The following is a 22,623-nucleotide window of genomic DNA, read 5'->3' on the forward strand; positions in this document are numbered from 1 at the left end:
CTCCTGATCTCAGATCACCTTTTGTACATGACAGCTACAGGCAGGAGAAGGGGACCTTGAATTTCCTGTGCTGACCTTTAAGGCTTCTTACAGAAGTGACCCAGGGCCGGTGCCGCAGCTCAATAGGCTAATCCTCCGCCTGTGGCACTGGCACACCGTGTTCTAGTCCCAGTCAGGGCACCGGTTTCTGTCCTGGTTGCCCCTCTTCCAGGCCAGCTCTCTGCTGTGGCCTGGGAGTGCAGTGGAGGATGGCCCAAGTCCTTGGGCCCTGCACCCCATGGGAGACCAGGAGAAGCACATGGCTCCTGGCTTCGGATCAGTGCGATGCGCCAGCTGCAGTGGCCATTGGAGGGTGAACCAATGGTAAAGGAAGACCTTTCTCTCTGTCTCTCACTGTCCACTCTGCCTGTCAAAAAAAAAAAAAAGTGACCCAGATCATTGGGACTCCTATTGCTCTGGTCAAAGACAATCAATGACCACACTAAGTTCTAAAGAGTGGAGCTGTGCAGTCCTTCCCTGGACTGAATGGAGAAGCTAAACATTCTATGAATTCTACTGTAACAACCATGGATCCATGTTAGAATTTTTCTAAGGTAGACCCAGTTTTTGGAGCTCTCCAACAGGAGTTGATTCAAAAAATTGTTTGGTTGTGAAAGGAATACATTTGACTTATCTAGAGAACTGGTGTTTGACTTAATTTGGGTTAATGATATATTCTGTGATTCTTCACTGAAATGATGATTTATAGATGAGAGTTGATTCCAAAAAGAGCTGCTCATGGGTTTACAAGATTTGTTTGTTATCTTCTATCTGTGTAACTTGTCTTATTTAGCCACACTGTAGAATAAGAATCTCATCTAATCAATTTATATGGTAGTGCCTGGTACTGTAGAAAGTGGTTACGTAATAGGTGTTAATAAATTTAATTAATTAATTAATTTTAAATATTTTATTTATTTATTTGACAGGTAGAGTTACAGACAGTGAGAGAGTGAGAGACAGAGAGAAAGGTCTTCCTTCTGTTGTTTCACTCCCCAAATGGCTGCAACAGCCAGAGCTACGCCAATCTGAAGCCAGGAGCCAGGTGCTTCTTCCTGGTCTCCTATGCAGGTGCAGGGGCTCAAGCACTTGGGCCATCTTCTACTGCTTTCCCAGGCCACAGCAGAGAGCTGGACTGGAAGAGGAACAACTGGGACTAGAACCGGCGGCCATATTGGATGCCGGCGCCGCAGGCAGAGGATTAACCTAGTGCGCCATGGCACCGGCCCCTAATTGATATATTTATAAATCAATAGTTTATAAATCATTATAATTAGAGATCTTGATTTCAAGAGATGGCATAGAAGTAGAAAACATCTCAAGAAATTTCTCAACAGTTTCCTACTGTTGATTGTGCAGGGATACGAAAGCCCAAATTCAGTAGTCCCTCAATTTCAAGGGCAGTTTTGTTTTATACTCTATGAATCACAAGGCAACCAGCCCTTCTTTTCAAATATCATTTTTCTGCGATGTTTTCACATGCTTTATTTGGCTGTGAGATTTGGATGAATTCTAATTTTTTAAAAATTATGAAGCAAATATAAGTGCTCGGGGAGGCAGTATTCGATTGCCCAAGATCTTACAAGGCCCTAAACAATCTTCAAAACAAGCCCATCCTAGCTCCTACACCCACACCCTTCCTGGATTGAACAGGGGTGGGTGACTCTCATTCTCATGAAATGCAAAGTGCCCAGGGACATGAACTTGTGAGGACAGAGCTTGGCCCAGGAACAGAGCTTCTATAATTCAATGGTAGAATGACTCCCCTTGGAGAAGGTTGCATGAACACAAGTTACTCATTGGTTGAATCCCAACCATGCAAGTGTGTTTCCAAAATCAATCACCCTTAAGTTGTTCCACATGTACTTGTAAATATTAATATAATGGCCTCTGTAACTGGGTTCTTTGTTATCCATCTGCTGATACTAACGGTAGAAGAAGGTGTAACACAGTGTTAAGAGTCTGGTGTCTGAGGATTTGGGTTTTAAAGCCATTTCTGTCGCTTATGCTAGCTGGGTAATGCCGACAGGTCATCTAACCTCAGTACCCTTTAGATTGCTTATTTGTACAATGGAGATTATCGGTATCACCTGTATCTTAGGATTGCCGGGGATGAAATAAAAGACTGTGTGCGTCAGGTGTGGCGTCATGCCAGCCACATAGTAAACATGCAATAAAAATCAACCAGTATTATTGATATTGTATCACTCTCTTTAGAGAATCATATAGTCACAGTAAAACAGATCTCACAAGTCCTCAGATTCGGCCGCCTCTCCAGTAATTGAATCCCCCTCGGGTCTTCCCACCCAGAAGCCCCAGTCCATGACCAGACTCTTACTATTGACTTTCAGATTCAACTAAACTGCACTTTAACCTGGAGAGTCCCCCACAGCACCTCTTCCTCACGTCAGCCCGTGTGGATTTGAAGCCCAGGCTGTTCCCAAAGCCTTCCTGGGACTTTTCCTCCCTTTCCCGCTCACTTCTATTTGATCTCTCGTCTTCCCTTCAACACCAGCGTTTTGGAAAGCGTCGTCTATAGATGTGGTTTCAGCTCCCTCCAGTTTTATTTTCTCTTCATCACCTTGGCTATAGAGTTTGATTTAGCAACTCCCTGGGCTAAAGCACAGGGGTGACCCAGGAGTCAAAGCAAAATGAAAACCAGAAACAACGAAAAGTGGCCATCTCCTGTGAAGCCCATTGTAACGTCCTAATCCGTGTACCGAGAGTGCTCTGTGCATTGTCTCACTGGATCCATACGAGGCTCTATGTGGAGTACATTTCACTGTTGTAGGAATCGAGCATCTGAGAGTATGCAGTATGAAGGGGTAGTGGCAGGTGGGGGTGGTGGTCGGGGTCTCTGCGTGGGCTGTCTGCCTCCCAGGTCCCTGTACCTGAACACCAGGCTTAACAATGGAGGTGATGTGTACGGGGACAGATGCTGAGACTAACCACCAGGTGGTTGGTTAATAACGCTCGGGACACACTGTGTAAAGCTCTGCATGTGAAAGGAGTAGAAACAGAAGACATGGCCCCTGTCCTCCTATCAGGAAACCCACAGTCTAGCAATCACACACGCATGCACACACACTGTATACACACACAGTCACACAATACGTACACTATACACACATGCACACACATGTATGCACACACTATATACACACACTACATACATGCACACACCATATGCACAAACTACATATATACACACACATACACACTATATACATGTATGTGCACACACTATATACACATGCACACACATGCACACACATACTATATATTCACATGCACACACATGCACAACTATATACACACACTATATATACACACATGCACACACTACATACACACACTATATACACAAACTACATATATACACACATGCATGCATACACTATACATGTACGCACACACACTATATACACACGCACACATACTGTATATTCACACACACATGCATACACATAAACATACTATATATACATACACTACATATATACACATATACATGCATACACACTATACATACATGTACACACACTATATACACACATACACACATGCACACACATACTATATATTCACATGCACACATATACACACATATACACACTATATACACTATACACGCACACACACTATATATACACACATGCACACACTATATACATACACACACTATATACACAAACTACATATATACACACATGCATACATACACTATACATGTACGCAACACTATATACACACACGCACACACATACTGTATATTCACACACACATGCATACACATATACTATATATACATACACTACATATATACACACATGAATACACACTATACATACATGTACACACACTATATACACATACACATGCACACACATAAATACACTATATATACATATACTACATATATACACGCACACATATACACTATATACACGCATGCACACACATACACACTATATACACACGCACACATGCACACACATACACACTATATACACACGCACACATGCACACACATATAAATGCACTATATATACACACATACACACTATACATGCAGACACATGCACACGCACATACACACACTATATATACAAGTATAAACATGTTCTGTATGCACCATCTATCCTATTAATTCTTATATTTAAATGTGTTTATAAATATACAGACACAATGACAGAGATGGAAGGAGGGAGGTAAAGACAGGAGATCTAAGGATACGGAATGCGGACTCACAGATAAGTGGAAATGGAGAAAGACAAAACTACATTTAAAGTAACACTGTGGACCAGAAGGATAGAAAAAGTGTCTTCAAAACCGCAGAGGAAAAATGCTTCTTATGAGAAAACCACGCGTGGCTTTTGAAAAATGCATCAAAATAAACTTACCTTTTAGTTCCCTTTTCCATGAACATTTTGGAGTTCCCTGTCGCCCAGGTTCAAGGTCGGGGTTGTTTTGGTGAGCAAATGAAAGACCAGGACAAGTGTGGTGATGGAGAGAGGGGAGGAGTGGGAGGGAACATCACCCACAGTGTCCGTTTACTTTATGTACCTAACATTACCTAAGTAAAAAGTAAATTAGACAGACGTGTCAGTCCTCCTCTTCGCGATGTTCTGGCATTCACTCAGACTTAGCCATGTTCTCATCACAGACCGCCCACCCGTGCCTTTCAGGTGGACGACACCGTGACTAGGGCTCTGCATGTGTCCCTGAGTTGCACCTGCCCTGCGTCCTGCCCCTCCTGACCGCCCGGCTTCTCTCCGCAGGCCGTGGGCTGCGACCGGCAACTGGGAAGCAGCGCCAAGGAGGACAACTGTGGCGTGTGTGCCGGCGATGGCGCCACCTGCAGGCTCGTGCGGGGACAGTCCAAGTCGCACGTTTCTCCTGAAAAACGTAGGTTTAAAACCCAATGCTGTGTTTCCAGAAAGATGTTTTCGTTTATTTCCAGAATCACATCTTCCTAATGCTAACGTTATTGTACTTGAAAATAATTTTGACTAGTTTTCTAAAAAATCAGATTTCTTTCAAAAATTGTGTGTCAAAATTTTGTTCCCATTATCTCTTCAAGGCGTGCCTGTTGCTTTGACTCTTGGCTGATACAGACTACTACTGTTTTTAAAATATTTGATGACTTTTCATATATATAGAAAAGTGATTTCTTCTATTTGTCTGGTTTCTGACAAGAGAGACAATATTTTCATATATGTGTTGCCCATTTATAATTCTTCCATTGGCTATTGAGGTCATTAATTCATTTTCCTATTTGGACATTAGCTCATTCCTTACTCTTGTGAAGTTTTAGCGTATCATAAATACTATGCTTTTGCTTGTCATACTTATTTTTTTAATTTTTAAAATTCTATTTTTATTTATTTGACAGGGAGAGAGAGAGACAATGACAGTGAGAGAGACAGAGAGAAAGATTGGCCACCCACTGGTTCACTCCTCCAATGCCAGCAGTTAGCTGGGGCTGGGCCAGGCAGAAGCCAGGAGCCCACAAGTCATTGCAAGTCTCCCATGTGGGTGGCAGAGACCCGAGTACTTGGGTCATCATCTACTACTTCCCAGGGTGTTCATTAGCAGAAAACTGAAATTAAGAGAGGAGCTGGGACTCGATGGGCATCCAAGCGCTGCTCCAAATGCACACCTTTGTCACACGTATTTCAGATGTGATTTCCAGTTTGTCATCTGGCTTTTACATTTGCTTATGTTTTTAGAATTAGTTGTTTCTAAGTTTTATTTAGTTTTCATTTTAGTAATATCTGACTTTTAAACAATCCTTTAATTGTGAGGGCTAGTAAACCTTTTGTGTAAAGGACCATGTAATAAATATGGTAATATTTGCCCTCTGGGGGGCATCTAGTCCTTGGCTCAGCTGCTCACCTCTGCTGTTGGAATGCAAGGGGAGCTGCAGACCACCTGTAGATGAATGGACATGGCTGTGTTCCAATAAAGCTTTATTTACAAAAATAGGATGCTGGCTGAATTTGACCCTCAGGTTGGAGTTTGCTGTTTCCTGCTTTGAAGGGAAAAATTTTTTCCATGCATGTTTTCTGCCAGTACTTTCCTGGCTTTGTTTTTCTACTTTTAAATCCTTTATGCATTTGAGTTTACTTTGATGTAACTTATGAAGTTACTTCTTCTTGGGGAGAACCTCACAGAAAGAATCTTCCATTCGCAGCAAGCACGAAGTCTATGATGAGACACCAGAGAGAAACCCGGCTTTGTTAAGGAGCCATTAAAATTTTGCTCAGGGATGAATGAGTGTGGAGCAGGGTGGAAGATAAGAGAGAGCGGCATTCAGGAGTCAACCATAAAGACCCTCATTGTTGTGTTTTCTATTGTAAGTTAAATAGAGGCATCAAGCAAGTTAGCCAGTGGAATGACACAGGTCTGTGTTTGAGTACTGGAATTCTCGCAGTGTGTGGAGGATGGATTACTTGTGAGGTGAGCCAGGATGCTGGGAGTCCAAATGGGAAGCTTTCTTTTTTTTCTTTTAAATGCTGAAGAGTGTTTGAAATAATGAGGGCCTGATCTAAAGTAGAGGGGCAGGAGAAGTAGAGGAGGGGACAGTTGGAGACAGATTTAGGAGGTGCAATCAGCGGAATCTGGTAATTTTTTGCATGAAGACAATAATAGAGGGGCCAGCGTTGTGGCTCAGTGGGTTAAGCCACTGCCTGCAACACTGGCCTCCCGTATCGAAATGCTGGTTGGAGTTCCAGCTGCTCTGCTTCCAATGCAGCTCCCTGCTGATGCAGCTGGGAAAACAGCAGAAGATGTCCCAAGTGCTTGGCCCTCTGTCACCCATGTGGGAGACCTGGATGGGGTTCCTGACTTTGGCCTGATCTAGCCCCAGCCATTGCAGCCATTTAGGGAGTGAACCAATGGTTGGAAAATCTCTCTCTCTCTCTCTCTCTCTCTCTCTCTCGTTCTCCCTCTTTCTCTGTCACTCCACCTTTCAAATTAATAAAATAAAATCTTTTAAAAAAAGACTGTAAGAGAAAGAAGAAGCCAGGGTGGTGCAAAGGTTGCAGCTTGAGCAGCTGGGTGGATAGGTTTGTTGTTCCTTCGGGTAAGGAATTCATGCGAAGGAGAAACGTATCAAAGGCCAAGGCCACCTCTCTGCAGTTTGCTATCTTCCAGAATTGTAGCCTCATAAATATTCAGTTTCTTGATAGCTTTCTGATGCCTTCAAACAAGCACTGATTTTATTTTGTCTGTGGTTGGAGAGTTGATCTGAAAAAAAAAAAAAAATGCCAGCTTGTCATGATTGATAGCAAAGTCCCCTTGTTGGTGGGACTGAGTTATAAATACAGGTGAGTCCACCTGAACGGGGGAGGTAGACTGTAACAGGAAGCCAAGAGGAAGCACTGAAGTCAAGGCTCAAGGCAGTTAGCCAGAGAAGAAGCCTAAGGGAATTCAACAGAGCAGCGATGGCAGAAGTGAGTGGGTGAACAGAGAGCTCAGAGCCGTGCTGTGGGAGAGAGGAACGTGCGATTTCAAAGGCAGCCATGCTAAGTGCTCTTCTGAGGTCTGTTGGAACAAGAGTCCACAGATTTGTGCTTGGTAAGTTGAAGGTTATGTTGTCAGGAAGAGTGGTTTCAAGGAGTGTAAGGCTGACACTAAAGCCTGATTGTGATGGGTCCATGAGTGAAGAGGGGGTGAGAATGTGTTGCAAGGAGGATTTGCTACCCACCCATTGGTGGCAAGAACGGAGTAACCACATCGGTGCTGCGGGAGAACACGCGAGAAACTAAGTGTGTGGCCCACGCTATTGGCTCTTTTGACTCTTCACCGGAAGCTAAAGTTGACCGTGGAAATTGAGGGCTCAGGGCCTTGAGGACAGAAGGGCCTCAAATAACATACAAAGTCAGAGGAGTCAGCTGAGATGGGAAAGTGTGGGTTCCTGGAGGTTCAACTCGCTGGGTGTTATTGAGTGATGGTGACCTTGAATGGTGGTCTGTTGGCCAAGAATGCACTCAAGAGGACCACCATTGTAGAGTTGTTGCTAGGATAAAATAAATCCGTCCACGCCAAGCCCTCCAACGGAGTTGGTACCATCAGAGTGCTCAGTGAAGGCTAGATGCATTTTTGTTAGAAATGTTACTCATTTGTGTGTGTGTGTGTGTGTGTGCGTTTAGCCTAGCAGGTAAGATACCTGTGTCCCATATTGGAGTGCCTGGGTTTGATGTCTGCCACCATGACCCCAGCTTCCTGCTAATGCCAACCTTGTGAGGCAGCAGTGATGGCTCAAGTAACTGGGTTCCTGCCACCCATGTGGGAGACCTGCATGGGGTTCCCAGCTCCTGGCTTTGGTCTCAGTCCAACCCCAGCTTTTTTTTTTTTTTTTTTTTTTTTTTTGACAGGCAGAGTGGATAGTGAGAGAGGGAGAGACAGAGAGAAAGGTCTTCCATTGCCGTTGGTTCACCCTCCAATGGCCACTGCGGCCGGCGCGCTGTGCCAATCTGAAGCCAGGAGCCAGGTGCTTCTCCTGGTCTTCCATGTGGGTGCAGGGCCCAAGTACTTGGGCCATCCTCCACTGCCTTCCCGGGCCACAGCAGAGAGCTGGACTGGAAGAGGAGCAACCGGGACAGAATCCGGCACCCCAACCGGGACTAGAACCCGGAGTGCCAGTGCTGCAGGCGGAGGATTAGCCTGTTGACGCGGTGCCGGCCTCAACCCCAGCTCTTGGGGACATCTAGAGAGTAATCCAATGAATGGGAGCACTCTCTCTCTCTTTCTTTCTTTCTCTCTCTCTCGACTCTAAAATTGATTTTTTTTTTAAATTTTAAAAAGAATTATTACTCGTTTGGATATCAGAGAATGTCACAGCTCTTGTAGGCCTCCAATGTAAATATGGATGTTTGTTAACAGATTTTTAAACACACAATCATTCCATCTGGGCATTGTGTTTAAGAAAGCTGCTGATGGCTAAGGAGGAGATCTTCAGAAGTATCAGAGATCTTCAGAAGTATCAGAGAAGACTGAGTTGTAGGAGAACCCAGAGCTGGAGGGAAGACACGGACCAGGGGAAGTTGGCTGTCCAGGAAGGTTAGCCCAGGAAGGCTTGTGGGCGAAGGGAGGAAGAGGGTGGGGAGGGGCATGAGAGACAGCTCAGGGTGCTGGGAAGTGCCTGGTGTTCGTGCTGGCCGTCCAGTGTTCAGAAATCTCACCAGAAAAGAAGGGACCTGAACTGTCAGAGTCCAAAAGAGAGAGTAGCAATGGGATCATTCTCACTGGACCTGGGGAGAAGCCAAGCGAAACACTCACCAGCACTCTGTGCGGAGGGGCGCAGGGGGAGGGCCTGTTGTCTGGGTTCCTGCTCGTGTGTCATAGGCCCTCGCTCTTTTTTTTTTTTTTTTTTTTTTTTTGACAGGCAGAGTAGACAGTGAGAGAGAGAGACAGAGAGAAAGGTCTTCCTTTTTTCCATTGGTTCAACCCCCAATGGCCACTGTGGCTGGCGCGCTGTGCCAATCTGAAGCCAGGAGCCAGGTGCTTCTTCTGGTCTCCCATGTGGGTGCAGGGCCCAAGTACTTGGGCCATCCTCCACTGCCTTCCCGGGCCACAGCAGAGAGCTGGACTGGAAGAGGAGCAACCGGGACAGAATCCGGCACCCCAACCGGGACTAGAACCTGGAGTGCCAGCGCTGCAGGCGGAGGATTAGCCTAGTGAGCTGTGGCGCTGGCCGAGCCCTCACTCTTAGTGAGGTTATTCATATTCTCTCCTGCTCATTGATCTTCAGCCTTTGGAAAATAGAAAATAGATCCTTCTGGCAATCTATTGGAACTTATGCATTTTCTCTCCAGGCTTATGCGTCTGAACCTGCATAAGCCCCACATTTGCTATTCTGATTTTTTCGGGGGGGGGGGTGCTGGTTCTCAGATAGATGCCCATTTAGGACATTCTTAATCCCATGTTAAGAACCTGTAAAATGTCTACAATTTAAAAATAGTTATTTCTTTATTTGAAAGGCAGAATGGAACAGAGAGAGGGAGAGAGAGAGAGCTGGCACCCTCTGGTTCATTCCCCAAGTGTCTGAAACAACGAGGTCTGGGCCAGGCTTAGCCCAAGAACCAAGCATGCCATCTGGGTCTCCCATGTGGGCGGCAGGGACCTAGGCACTTGGGCCACCATGCATTGTCTTCCAGGTGCATTAGCAGGGAGCTGGATCAGAAACAGAGTAGCCAGGACTTGAACCAGGCACTCCAAGATAGGATGCAGGCATCTGTAGCAGCCGCTTGTGCCACAATGCCTGCCCCCATGTAATGTCTCTGATCCATTTCTTTTTTTTTTGAAGATTTATTTTATGTATTTGAAATACAGAGTTACAGAGAGAGGTAGAGAGAGAGACAGAGAGGTCTTCAATCTGCTGGTTCACTCCCCAGATGGCTGCAACGGCCAGAGCTGCACCGATCCAAAGCCAGGAGCCAGGAGCCTCCTCTGGGTCTCCCACATGGGTGCAGGGGCCCAAGGACTTGGGCCATCTTCTACTGCTTTCCCAGGCCAAAGCAGAGAGCTGGATGGGAAGAGGAGCAGCTGGGACTAGAACCGGTGCCCATATGGAATGCCGGCGCTTTAGGCCGGGGCTTTAACCCGCTGAGCCACAGCGCCGGCTGCTCTGCTCCATTTCTGTGAAGAAAGGAGAGCTGGAGTGCACAGACGGATCCTTCGAGGCAGGGCGTGAGTGACGTGGCGTAAGCTGGGAGCATCCCACAGGACGCAGACTTTTTCAGCAGGGTCTAAATGCATGTGCTTGCGCTGAGGCTAAAGTTTGCAGCGATTCCTGCTGTTTGAAGATGCAGTGCTCTGAGTTCTGGGTTCTCATCACCATCCCTTCATGTCTGTTTCTGTTCTGCAACTGGCCAGCTAAAAAGCTGCCTTTGGCTGGAATTTTCCTGAAGCCATATGGAAGCACTTCCCTACAATCATGCTTTGTGTGAAAGAAATGTGGGAAAGGAAGCCATGTCTCCCCCTGAGTGTGTATCACTGGGGCCTGCCGTGTCCATGCAGCTCCACTGTCCACACCTTGCCAAGCAATCATTCCTGTCTTCCCTGGGACTCACCCTGAGTCAGGACATGGCAAGGAGACCGATTGGCACAACCGCATGCCGGGGAGAGTGCACAAGGCTGTACACAGGATATCATTTCCATCACGCAGTGAGACAGACACAAGGTGTAGGAGCCTGGAGCCAAAACCTTTGCTATGAGAAAAATCAGAATTTAATCCAAATACAACACACAAATTTCCTGTTCAGAGGGAGAAGGAGAGAGACTGAGCTAACAACTGGCATAGGTAGCTTTGGATGTTGGAAAAGGGAACTGGAGACCGCTCAAATTTAAGAGAGAAAACTCTAAAAACAGCAACAAAAGAAGCAGACACATCTACTTGGAGAGTCTTGCCTTGGCACTGAGGGGCTTAGTTGTATTTTCAGGTTTGTCTCTTATTTTTGGTCTTGTCCATGTAAAGGCACACATGGGTGAGGCCAGTAAACAAGATTGGCTTGCCTATTCTTGTCTTGGCAACTAAGCTTTCAGTAGATACAATGATGCATCAGGCCAACCTGGAACATCAGCCCTTACCCAACTCATGACATTACAAAGACAACCACCTTCTCTTTATGAAGCACCCCTCAGTACCCCTGAAAAAGCAGTCCTGGGCTAGGTGAATGAACCATGGGCTGCCTCACAGGCTGCTGCTTGTGGGTTTTCTAATCTCCACACACTGTTCATTTCTCCTTTGACCATCATTTCCAAAAACAATCCACACATTCAACATATTCCATGATGCAGGGTACTGAATCAGAGTTAAAGGGTTTGCTAACTTAGTATACTGGGTGGTTTTCATTCTTCCTGTCTTCTCACATCATCTCTGTCTCCTCGTTATCTTTCTAGGCCAAGATTATGACTGATAATACCCTTATTCCAGAACTGTGGCTGAAAGGGGCTGTTCAAGCCAAAGGCCCTTGTGTTGTACTGGAGACGAGGTACCATGGTTCGGGACGTTCAGAGTCCAAGATCTGGTGGCCTCTTGGTAGGCCCTGTTAAGAGGGCAGTGGATAGCAGTGTTGGAACACACACTCCAGGGTCTCATGGCAAGCAGGAAGCAGAGAGAGTGGCTGGACCCAACTCGGCTTTTATAGCCAGCCCTCTCATGCCTTCTCAGTGACCTAAGGCCCTCCCCACTGGGCCACCTCCAAATGTCATAATTGAATTAAATTTCCACTCTCTTAGTGCTATTAACTCATGACTTTGGGATTTAATGTCCTTCATGAGTTTGGGAGTCAAATCAAGGTTAAGCCATAGCAGCCCTGTTACTTTCCATGGGTTATTTCTGTCCCAGTTAATTCAATGAGAGGGAGGGAGGGAGGGAGAGAGAGAGAGGGAGAGAGAGAGAGAGAGAGAGAAATGTGGCACAAAAGAAAAACCCTAGGATTGGACATAAAGAGCCCTGGATCCCAGTTCTTGCCTACCTCTCTTGCACATTTTTGTGTGAATTCTAGCCCTGTTCATGAAGGGAAATAAGAGAAATCGATATCCTTCTGCTGAGAAGGAATGTCATGGATTATGTGCTCCAGACAGACTGTGAACTCCTCAGCCTCTCCATGAATTGCCTTTACACTCATGCTAAAACTCAAAGCCTTGTATCCTCTACCCCAGTGTCCCTTCATGTGCTGTCTCTGTCCCTCATTCAGGCTGTAGTCATACCAGCTTTCTGGAACATTCTAGAATGCCAAGTGCATTCCCCCCACCCCCACGCCTGGAACATGCTTATCCCAGTTCTTAACATAGCTGCCCCTTTCTCACTCATGAATTCAAGTAACACCTTAAGAAGACTTTCTTTGTCCAATCTCCCTCTTTTTCTTTTTCTTTCCTGCTTCGTTTTTATTGCAACAGTTGCTTATTTGTTTCATTTGCCTTTCCAACCAGTAAGACTTTGCAAGAGTGGGTGCCATGTCTACTTTATTCTTAGTGCTAGTACTGAACAGATCCGTGGAACCCAATTAGTGGTGCATGAATGGGTCTGTACCCTTTCCTGGAGATGGTTCTGCTTCCCGTTAAGATTTCCACTGGGACTAAATGGTGTTGTGCAACAGAACTGGACTGGAAGCCAAAGACTGGGATAATAAGCTCAGCTTGGCCCCTGCCCATCTGTGATCTTAGACAAGATCCTTGGCTGGCTCCGTGGCTCTCTCATCTGCACAGTAAGAGTGTTGACACGGATAATTTTGAAGACCATGTTGGCTCAGGAAGTCTCTTAAGCATATCATTAATTCATTTTAAAAAGTGGGTCTTGGGATTGAATAGAGGTGAGAGAAAGAAGATCTCGGGTCCTCTATGAAGACATTTTTCAAAGCTTTAATTGAAAGGTTTGAAAGGTGGCTTTGTCTGGAAGGGGGCAGGAAATGTTCTGTATCCACAAAAGTGAGTTGATGTGGAATCTTCTGATACTGTTACCTATGAATGTGTTACTGTCCCTTCCTACATGGGGAGGGCTTCTGTTTGTGCACTGACCCTCTCACTGGTATGTCAGCTCCTCACGGACATCTCCCACCTGGCAGCTGGTTTGTTTTCAGTAAAGGTAGCTTGACTTGACCTTCACAGAGTTTAAGTGCCTACATGGACCAGATTCCCCACTGTAGCAATCCCCAAGGATACTGAATTCCAAGCAGCCTGTTGGCAGCCAAGCCTTGCCACATTCATTGTGACTCTGCATTCCTGACATCCACTAACCAGACGACAGTGCTGGGATTACCAGTAGTAGTTACCAGGATGATGATCAAAAGAACAGTAGCCTTTACCTGTTGTGTGCTTATAAATGCACCAGGCACCATGCGAAGTGTTTCCCAAGCATGGTGTCATGTAGTCCTACCCTCACGCTTCCAGGCAGGTGCTGGTATGACCTCCCTGTCTACATGGATAAATGCGCTCATGAAATTCAGTACTGTATTTAAGGTCTCCCCACAGTTGAGAGGCCAAGATGGCTCTGCCTTCAGAATCAGCGTGCCTACCACCCTCCGGAGCTGTCTCCCAAGGGTGATTGGATGGAGCATGAGGTGAGAGGTGCACAGTCCTAGGACGATGGGAGATAGAACAAAGGCAGCATGGAAATGCAGCCAAAGTAGGGAGAGGCTGCCTCAGCCACACCTACGCAACTCTCCTTGGGAGAGCCCAGGTCAAGAGTTCTCAATGCAGCCTGCATATCAGGGTGACCTCAAGACCTTACTCTGGTCCTGAGACCCTAGCTTAGAACTTGTGGCGTAACTGTAGGCTTCCCCGGGTCACCCTGGAAACCACCTGTGCTCTCAGGAGGCAGATGGGTGTTTCCTCCTCACCAGGTTCTTGACTTCTTCAGTGTAGCACGCAGGGTGAAAGACAAGAGCTCCACATCCAGGGCGAGGCCAGGAAACATCTGGACAGAAGTGTGTTAGGAGACGCCGTGTCCCACGGCCCCTCTACTGAGTGCTGTTCAAGCCCAGCCGTGGAATGAGCAGGAGAGCGACAGGACTGGGCCCTGTGCCTGTTGCGCTGCTCTTTTGAGGGAAAAGCATTTTAAGCCAGCAAACAAACAGACCTCCCGGTTGGGAGCAGATGTTTCTGCATAGACAAGGGAGTCGTGGCGCAGGATACTCATTTGCAGACTCAGCGAATGGTAGACTTCCGCGATGCACTCTCATGGCTCAGGGCAGGGCGGAGGGACGGCAGTCCGTTTCCCGCTGGTAGCTAGCTACTTGTTCTCACCAAGTCAGCTCCTGAACACGTCCCTTCCCTACGCTGACAAAAATCGCCATTCGTTGCCAACTTGTACACTTCCTACTCTGCTCATTGGCCCATCTCGTTTATTCCAGCTCTGTTTGCAGGAGGTAGTGGAGAGACAGCCGTCCAGTGCAGCCCTGTGCCGACTTTCCCCATGCCTGCCACAGCTGAACTTGACGTTGACCTGACTCTCCTGCTTTTCAAGTTGTCAGCTCCTGTTCTGCTCAGTGTCTCACACCTAAGTGATGCCAAATCCTTATAGGCGTGGGAGATCATGAACAAACACCATTTTGTGTCAGTTGACAAAATGCTTTCATGTCCTTGATCTCATTTTTAAAGGAAAATGAGTATTTTTTGCAATTTTCCCAGTAGGTTTTAATTACTGTTAGCATTAGCATTTATTCAGACACCCTTTTTCCTATTTGAAAAAAAAAAAGTTGACATATTTATTTTCATCTACTCGAAAGGCAGAGTGACAGAGAAACAGAGATCTTCTGTCTGCTGTTTTTCATTTAGAGAAATGCCCGCAATAGCAGGGGCTGGGCCAGGCTGACCCAGAAGCCAGGATCTCCACCCACATCTCCTATGTGAGCGTCAGGGTCCCAAGTACTTGGGTTGTCTTCTGATGCTTTCAGGATGTATTCGAGGAAGGTAGACAGTAAGGGTAGGTGGAATAGGAGCCCGGGCAATCCAATGTGAGATGCAGACAGCCCAAGCAGCTGCTTAACCTGCTGTGCCGTGATTCTACCCGCTTTTCTTTTTCTTCTTTTTTTTTTTTAAACTCTTTTATTTATTGGAAATGGTGTGTGTGTGTGTGTGTTTGAACCTAGAAGGTAGTAGAGAAAATAAATGCAGGGTTAGGAAAAATAACATGAAAAATAATTTATGGAAAATTTTGTTTGGTAAAAAATATATATATAAAAAATCATAACCCAGGAATAGAAAAACGGAGGTGAGATTGTCAAAGTGAGGGAACCCAAGCATGTCTTTCGTTGAATTACCTTGGAATGTGTGTATTTAGGCTGGTGCTGTTCTGGTTTGACTTTGTATTGAAATAAATTGTCTAAGTTTCTGTCCTAGGATGGAACTGATGCTTGTTGATTAGTTAATATTGTGTGGACAGTTTATTTCCTGTACATCTTGCTACCTAGCAAAGCCGTGATGTGCAGCAGGAAATGAGACATAGAAAAAGTATGATGGAACAGCTGGATTTGAGCATGTATGTGTGGGAGGGAGAGTCAGGGGAAGCGAAAGTAATCTTAGGTCAGCCCAGTGATTACAAAATCAAATAAGTCAAATCCACTAACTTAGGGTATGTTAATGAACACATTTGTGATGGGTCAGTTTGAGGGTTTATAGATAGTGTGAGCTCACAGTAGAAGGGTGAAGGGTGATCACAGATAATAACAACACACTATGTATTTCTCCAAAAAATTAAAAACTAGAAATCAGGATTCTGAATGTTTTTCCCTAGGAAAAAAAATGCTGAATATTCAGGGATTACCCTTATTGGACACTGCATTATGTATATATCTATCAGAACATCGCCGGGTACTCCAAATTGTGTGCAGTTTTGTGTATCAGTTAAAAATGAAAAGCATTTAAAAACACAAGAATTGAAAATGTAGTTTTTGGTTCCACTACTTGGAAGTTCTGTGATCTTAGACAGTCATTTCAACTGGTAAAACGTCGGTTTTCTTAATGGTAGAAACAGATTCTCATCAGAATGGAGGAGGTAACTTATTACTTAGCATGGTGCCTGGGGGCATGGTTAATACTAACCCTGATTTTAATCATAACTCAGCCCCTAGAGGGTGCCAGGTTCTTTTCTAAGGGCTTTGCATGTTATCCACTGACTACTCACAACACCCCCTTTGGAGCATGTATTCTTATTATCCTCATTTTCCACCTGTAACCTAGGCACGGAGAGGGTAGGCTGAGTGCCCAGGGCCACACAGCAGTTGTGAGTGGCAGCGCTGGTATTCCAATGCAGGCTTTCCCATTCTAGAGTCCGTGATCACAGCCAGCATTCCATGTTGCCTCTCTCAGTAGTTTGCAGAGTAAAAATAAAGCAAATGACATTTGAAGAGTGATGAGAAAGAGCCCTGAAACATGCCCTGCAAGATGGCACAGTGAGCGGCCCATCAAGGACCCCCTACCCTCCGTAGAAGGTTCTGGAAGATCCCAAACCATAAACGTGTTCAACAGGAAGCCATTTCCATTACCACCTCCGACAGCAAACCCACGTGCTCCCAGAGGAGGGCTGACTGTCCCGGTGCTCTAGGGTTGGACAGAGCAGCCTTTCCCGCAGCTGACAGGTTTTGGCTGTTGGATCCTGCACCATGAGAAAGTACAGAATTGAAGCAGTCTCGGAAGCACCATCTGCAAGTGTGGGAGCCGGCTTCCTGCTGTATTACAGCCGCTCCTCCCTGCAGCCCGTCTCCAGCTCAGACCCAGGCGGGTCTTTCCAGGAGGTGTTGATCTGGGATTTCAAAGTGGCCCATCCCCAAGGGCATAACAAAGAAAGCGTGAGCAGGAGTGGGCCTTTGGCGCAATAGTTAATTTGCTGCTTGGGATCCCTGCATCCCATTTGGGAGAGCTTTGTTCGAGACCTAGAGCCTACACTTCAGATCCAGCTCCCTGCTAACGTGTACCCTGGGACGCACGGGTGTTATGGCTGTGGCACTTGGGTCTCTGCCTCCTTTTGACTTCAACCTGAGCCAGCCCTGGATGTTCTGGGCATTTGGAGAGTAAATCAGTGGATGGAAGATCTGTCTGTCTGAATGTCTCTCCCTCTCTGTCTCTCTGCCTCTCAGTAAAATGAAAATCAACACAAGTATTTAAAAATTAGAAGAAAACATGGGTGGAAATATTTATATCAGAACTAATAGGATTTCAGGCAAAAAAGAAAAGCATTGTATATCAATAAATAACAACAACAAAAAAAAATTGTGTGAACAAAATACTGTTACATTGAAATATGTGTATTTAAAAACTGATAGGAAAATAAGGAAACGCAAATAAAGCTGCTATGGATTTTAACACACTTAAGTCAGTAAAAATTATCAATAGAATCTGCACAATGTAATTACTAATGTTGCATTAATGAGTATGTATGGAGAATTGCATGCTGAAGGAATATACTTTGTTTTAAGCATTTATGGACCATTTAGAAAAACTTATTCTATGCTAGGCTCCAAAGAGGTTTGCAGAAAAAAAATAGCAATAAAACAGAAACCACTAGAAGGAACCTCACCCTGCAGCTGCACCCCTCGCCTCTCTGCTCCCTCCCATCCAAGGCACAAGTGGCTGTCTTCCTGTCCAAGGCTAATTAATCCTCCATCTGTGTCCTGGAGTCCAGCCTCCCCACTTCCTCGGAACTCACTCCACCCATCATCTGCTCGCTCCTTTATCTCCTCGTGCTCTCTCTGTCAGGGTTAACAGGACTGGGCCTCTCCCTCTTAAGTGAAAGTATAGCTTTAAAAATGTGTATGAATGGGCATATGCATGTCTACTTTATTATATATGTAAAAATGAACTTACATTTCTAAACATATGAGCACATAATTTTTACATGTAAAATGTATAAAAATAGTTTTCTTCATCTATATTTAAAATAGAGAGAAAACTCAATATACCACGTCTCCAGTTACCACCCTAACCATTCACTTACCCTGTACTGCCAAGTTTTGGAAAAACTGTTTACACTGGCTGTCTCTGCTGTTACATCATTGCTCCCTCAAAGCATAACCTCAGTTGAGTCTGCTTTTACAAGGCTCACTAACAATCTATTTACTCCAAGAGGCGTTTTTGAAAAAAAGATATTTTTATGTAATCAAAAAGCAGAGTGACAGAGAGTCAGTCTCTCTCTCTCTCTGTCACACACACACACACACACACACACACGTACACACACAAAGACACACAGAGAGACAGAGACAGAGAGCTATGTGCTGGTTCACTTCTCAAATGAGTGCAACAACCAGTTGTGGGCCAGGCTGAAGCCAGGAGCCTAGAACTCCATCCAGGAGCCTGGAAATCCCACGTGGGTAGCTGGGGCCCAAGGACTTGCGCCATCTTTTGCTGCCTTCCCAGGTGCAGTAGCAGGGAGCTGGATCAGAAGTGGAGCAGCTGGGTCTTGACCTGGCCTTCTGGTCTGGAAAGCCAACTTTACCCACTGAGCCAAAAACATTTCCGGCTCTGCAAATGGCATTTTTAATCTGTAGCGCGGTGAATACTACCGGCCCTTCCCTCCTTGATATCCTCTGTCTTACCAGGGGTCTTGCTTTCTTCTGGTCAGAGCTAGAGCTGTGGCCTCTCCTACAGTTTGGTGAGGCAATGTGGAGAAGTTTCCTCCTTCCCCATGCTTTACGGCCTTGAACTTTACCCCTCTCCACCCTGGATCAGGGCTGCTCAGTGTGGCTCACATTCACACAACATCCACATCTCCTAAGAGGCTGGAATAGGGCAAATTCCTGGGCTGGATCGGGATTGCTGTGGATAGGGTTGGGGGGAATCTGCGATTTAACACGTTTCCCAGTTGATTCATGGGTATGCTAAAATATTTGAGAGGCATTTCCCCGTTAAAATATCATACAGACATCTACAAGTGTAGGAGATTGTACTGGTTGGTCACAGAAATTAAGGGGAATTCCAGCTTTGGAGAAGGCATTTGAAACTGGTTAGAATAGATGGCCTTTCTCACAGTCAAAGGATGTTAAACTCTCAAGAGGGATCCCCCTAGAGGATAACCCCAAGTCGCTAACCTTTCTCAGCCACCCTGTGGTGCACATTTCTCTCCAAGGATAATGTTGTGGCACCTGGAGATTCATTGCTGTGTTCCCCAAGTTGAGCCATGTTAGCTAAAATAAAATGTATGGGGTCCAGGTCTTCAAAGTTTTGCTTGAATGCATAATTGTCAATGGGTTGGCCCCTGGCATATACACACAAGCACAGGACAAATGCTTCCCAAGGTATTCACGACCTTTTACAAGGGAATGCTTAGCTCAGGGAAGCTTCCAAATTTAGATGTATTTGTCAACACAATTAATTCATGATATGCTTATGATGGAACATTCCAGTATCCAGGCAAAGAAAAAAATATCAGTTACACACTGCCCAGAGATCAGAGCCGCTGTGAAGTTAGTGGGACTAACATGTTTGAGTAGTTGTGTTTTAATCATTTATATCGTAAAGTTCGTGCTTTCCATTAAAAATTCAAAGGACAAAGAAGGATATAAATTGGAAAAGTTCAAGTCACTATCACCCACACACTCCCGATTAGTTCCATTCTTGGCAGGTACTAATATTAGTAACAGTTGCTTGTATTACGGGTAGCTGCTGTTTGTGCACACGTGCGTTTAACAGCTACGCAGTGTGATGTAAACCTCCATATGAAAGCGTATCATTTAGAAAGATGTACAGAATTCATCGTGAGATGTAAATATCTTGAGTGTGCATTTATTCACTGAGGATTTTTGTCTCTCAGTTCTTATAGAAGGGCTTTATTTTTTTTGAATGCTGACATAGAAGTGTTGTAGGCAGGCATGTAGGATAGAATTGATCAGGTTTGTGAGCTGGAAGGCCACGCCTTCATCACGCCCCTGTGTGACCTCATGCCCCTACCTGGCTACACCTGTGCGCCCACTTGCCAATCAGGGTAATTAACCACTCCCCTTTGGAAGTGGATTAAAGGCCTGGAACACAGTGGGCCCGGCCCCTTTTTCCTTTTGCCCTGGACCCCCTTGCTGCCCCGCGCCTTCAGCCCATCCCATGCTTCCTGGCCTGCACGCTCCTCCACGTGGCTGGCTCCTGGTGCTCAGTAAGAATCCAGATTTCCCTTTCTTTCTTAGACAGGGCTCTCACCCTCCTATGCATTCCTCTCACTACATAAAAACCTTAAAACTTACCATGCTGCCTCGTTTATTTGTGCCAGCATTCTGAATTCTTCTCTGAATATTAGGCAAGAACCCGCAGGCTTATTAAGTCTGAATTTATAATAAGCACCCAGTAACATAAGTGGCACCCCATGCTCCACTATTAGAAGGGCGTATCATCATTTCGTTAACCAGACCCATCGTAGTGAGCATGTAGAGTTTTTTTCTCTGTTTTGCTATACGTTTGTATGTGCAAGTCTGTATATGTGCGTTTTTGTTTTGAAAAATAGATGTATGCAGCCAGAGGTGAGAGCTCAGAGCCTTCTCGGGTTTTTTCTGGGCATGCACACAGTCCTACCCCTGCCTTCTGGGTTCCCAGCAATTCGTTGGCGCTTTTCAACCCTGCCTGTAGACTTCTCACTCCCATCTTTGCCTTTTAAGCCTTTCGGTTAGCTTATTGTTTTCTCCATCTACCATCCACCCCCTCTTTAGCCTCAGGGTTAAACGGTTACCTCTGCTTGGTTTGGACTAATGCCGTGAGCAGAGGCTGTTTGCACTGGGGCCGCTCCCAGTCAGGTAAAATAAAGACATCCCTGTGAGTGGGGTCTTCCAGGCAGCCAACAGACGGGGCAGAGGATGACAGTCGGGGACCGGACTTTGAGGGGGCTTCCAGCCCAGCCCACCCCCTGCAGTGTCCGGCAAGCTGCTGTTTTCACTGAGACCGTGCACCCCATGGCTCTCAAGGTTACCATGGGGATAGAGAATGGGGGAGTTCAGAATAACGGACGCAAAGCTTGCTGTTCTTACCAAGTGTTTTTCCTGAACAGTAACCTCCCAGCTTGCTAGGAGCCTTTGGTTAATTTCCAGAGTCCTGAAACTGTTGATGCTGACAGTTTTCTGGAGGCATTTTCAGAAGTCCTCACTCTGTTATTTTTTTTTTAACTTATTTATTTGTTGGAAAGTCAGAGTTACAGAGAGAGAGGGAGAGCCAGAGAGAGAGGAAGATCTTCCATACACTGCTTCGCGCCCCAAATGGCTGCAGCCCTGGCTGAAACCAAGAGCCAGGAACTCCATCTAGGTCTCCCACGTGGATGCAGGGGTCCAAACACTTGGACCATCCTCTGCTGCTTTTCCCAGGCCATTAGCAAGGAGCTGGATTGGAAGTGGAGCAGTCGGGACTCTAACCAACCCCCATATGGGATGTTGGTGTCTCTACACCACAATGCCAGCCCCCTTACTCCATTATTTTTGTTTGCCTATTCAAATTAGTCTCCAAATATAGTCTATGTGTTGCATTTGGATGGTTTATCTTTTAATTCTCTGTCAACATATAAGTGTTTTCTCTTCTTTTTTCCTTGAAATTTATTTTTCTGATTACATCTCCATGGTGTGGTTTACCACGTTCCTTCGTCCCCTACATTTCCTTTAAATAGGCATTTTGATCTGAAGGCTTGACCATGTTCAAGTCTATTAGTTTGGCCAATACATTGGAATTGATCTTCTGTACTTCCTAATGTTGTATATTGGAAGGCCCATAATATGTGACTTTATCTTATTTTGTAATGCTATAGGCACTGAAGATCAATGTGAAACTCACAAAAACTAAAAAAAAGTTCACATTCACTGACAAAATCATAGACACTTCCAACAGTACTTTACCAAATTTAAGTAAAATAAATAAGGAATAAAATTATACTTACAAAGCCCATCTTTCCCCTTGGGGAAACAAAAAAAGTGCTTCTGACCTGTTGTCCCCTATATACAAGCACATATCCAGTAAATTGTTATAAGCTTTTCCAGAGAAAAAAATCCCAACACTGGATTCCAGGATGTATTAACTTTTTACATCAGTGTTGTAAAACCCCCCGAAACTAGTTGGAGGAATTGCTACTGGACCCCAGATCCAGGTGTGCCTGCCTTATAAGAAGAAAGCCAACCA

At 45.4% G+C, this 22,623-nt stretch overlaps 1 protein-coding gene across 3 annotated transcripts in view; it reads left to right on the forward strand.

Annotated features, from left to right (window-relative positions):
- ADAMTSL3 (ADAMTS like 3) overlaps positions 1-22,623 on the forward strand; it is a 410,995-nt gene that overhangs the window by 170,576 nt on the left and 217,796 nt on the right. For all 3 annotated transcript variants that reach the window (XR_016217636.1, XM_008275279.5, XM_089309514.1), the window contains exon 7: positions 4,821-4,947. Coding sequence is in view for 2 of the 3 variants with exons in the window: in XM_008275279.5 (XP_008273501.3) it covers positions 4,821-4,947 (127 nt within the window). In the remaining variant the exon portion in view is untranslated. The remainder of the gene's footprint in view (positions 1-4,820; positions 4,948-22,623) is intronic.

Source organism: Oryctolagus cuniculus, chromosome 12, assembly GCF_051225735.1.
Source record: "Oryctolagus cuniculus isolate XC-2025 breed Fujian yellow rabbit chromosome 12, ASM5122573v1, whole genome shotgun sequence".
In the NCBI taxonomy this organism is placed as follows: Eukaryota; Metazoa; Chordata; class Mammalia; order Lagomorpha; family Leporidae; genus Oryctolagus; species Oryctolagus cuniculus.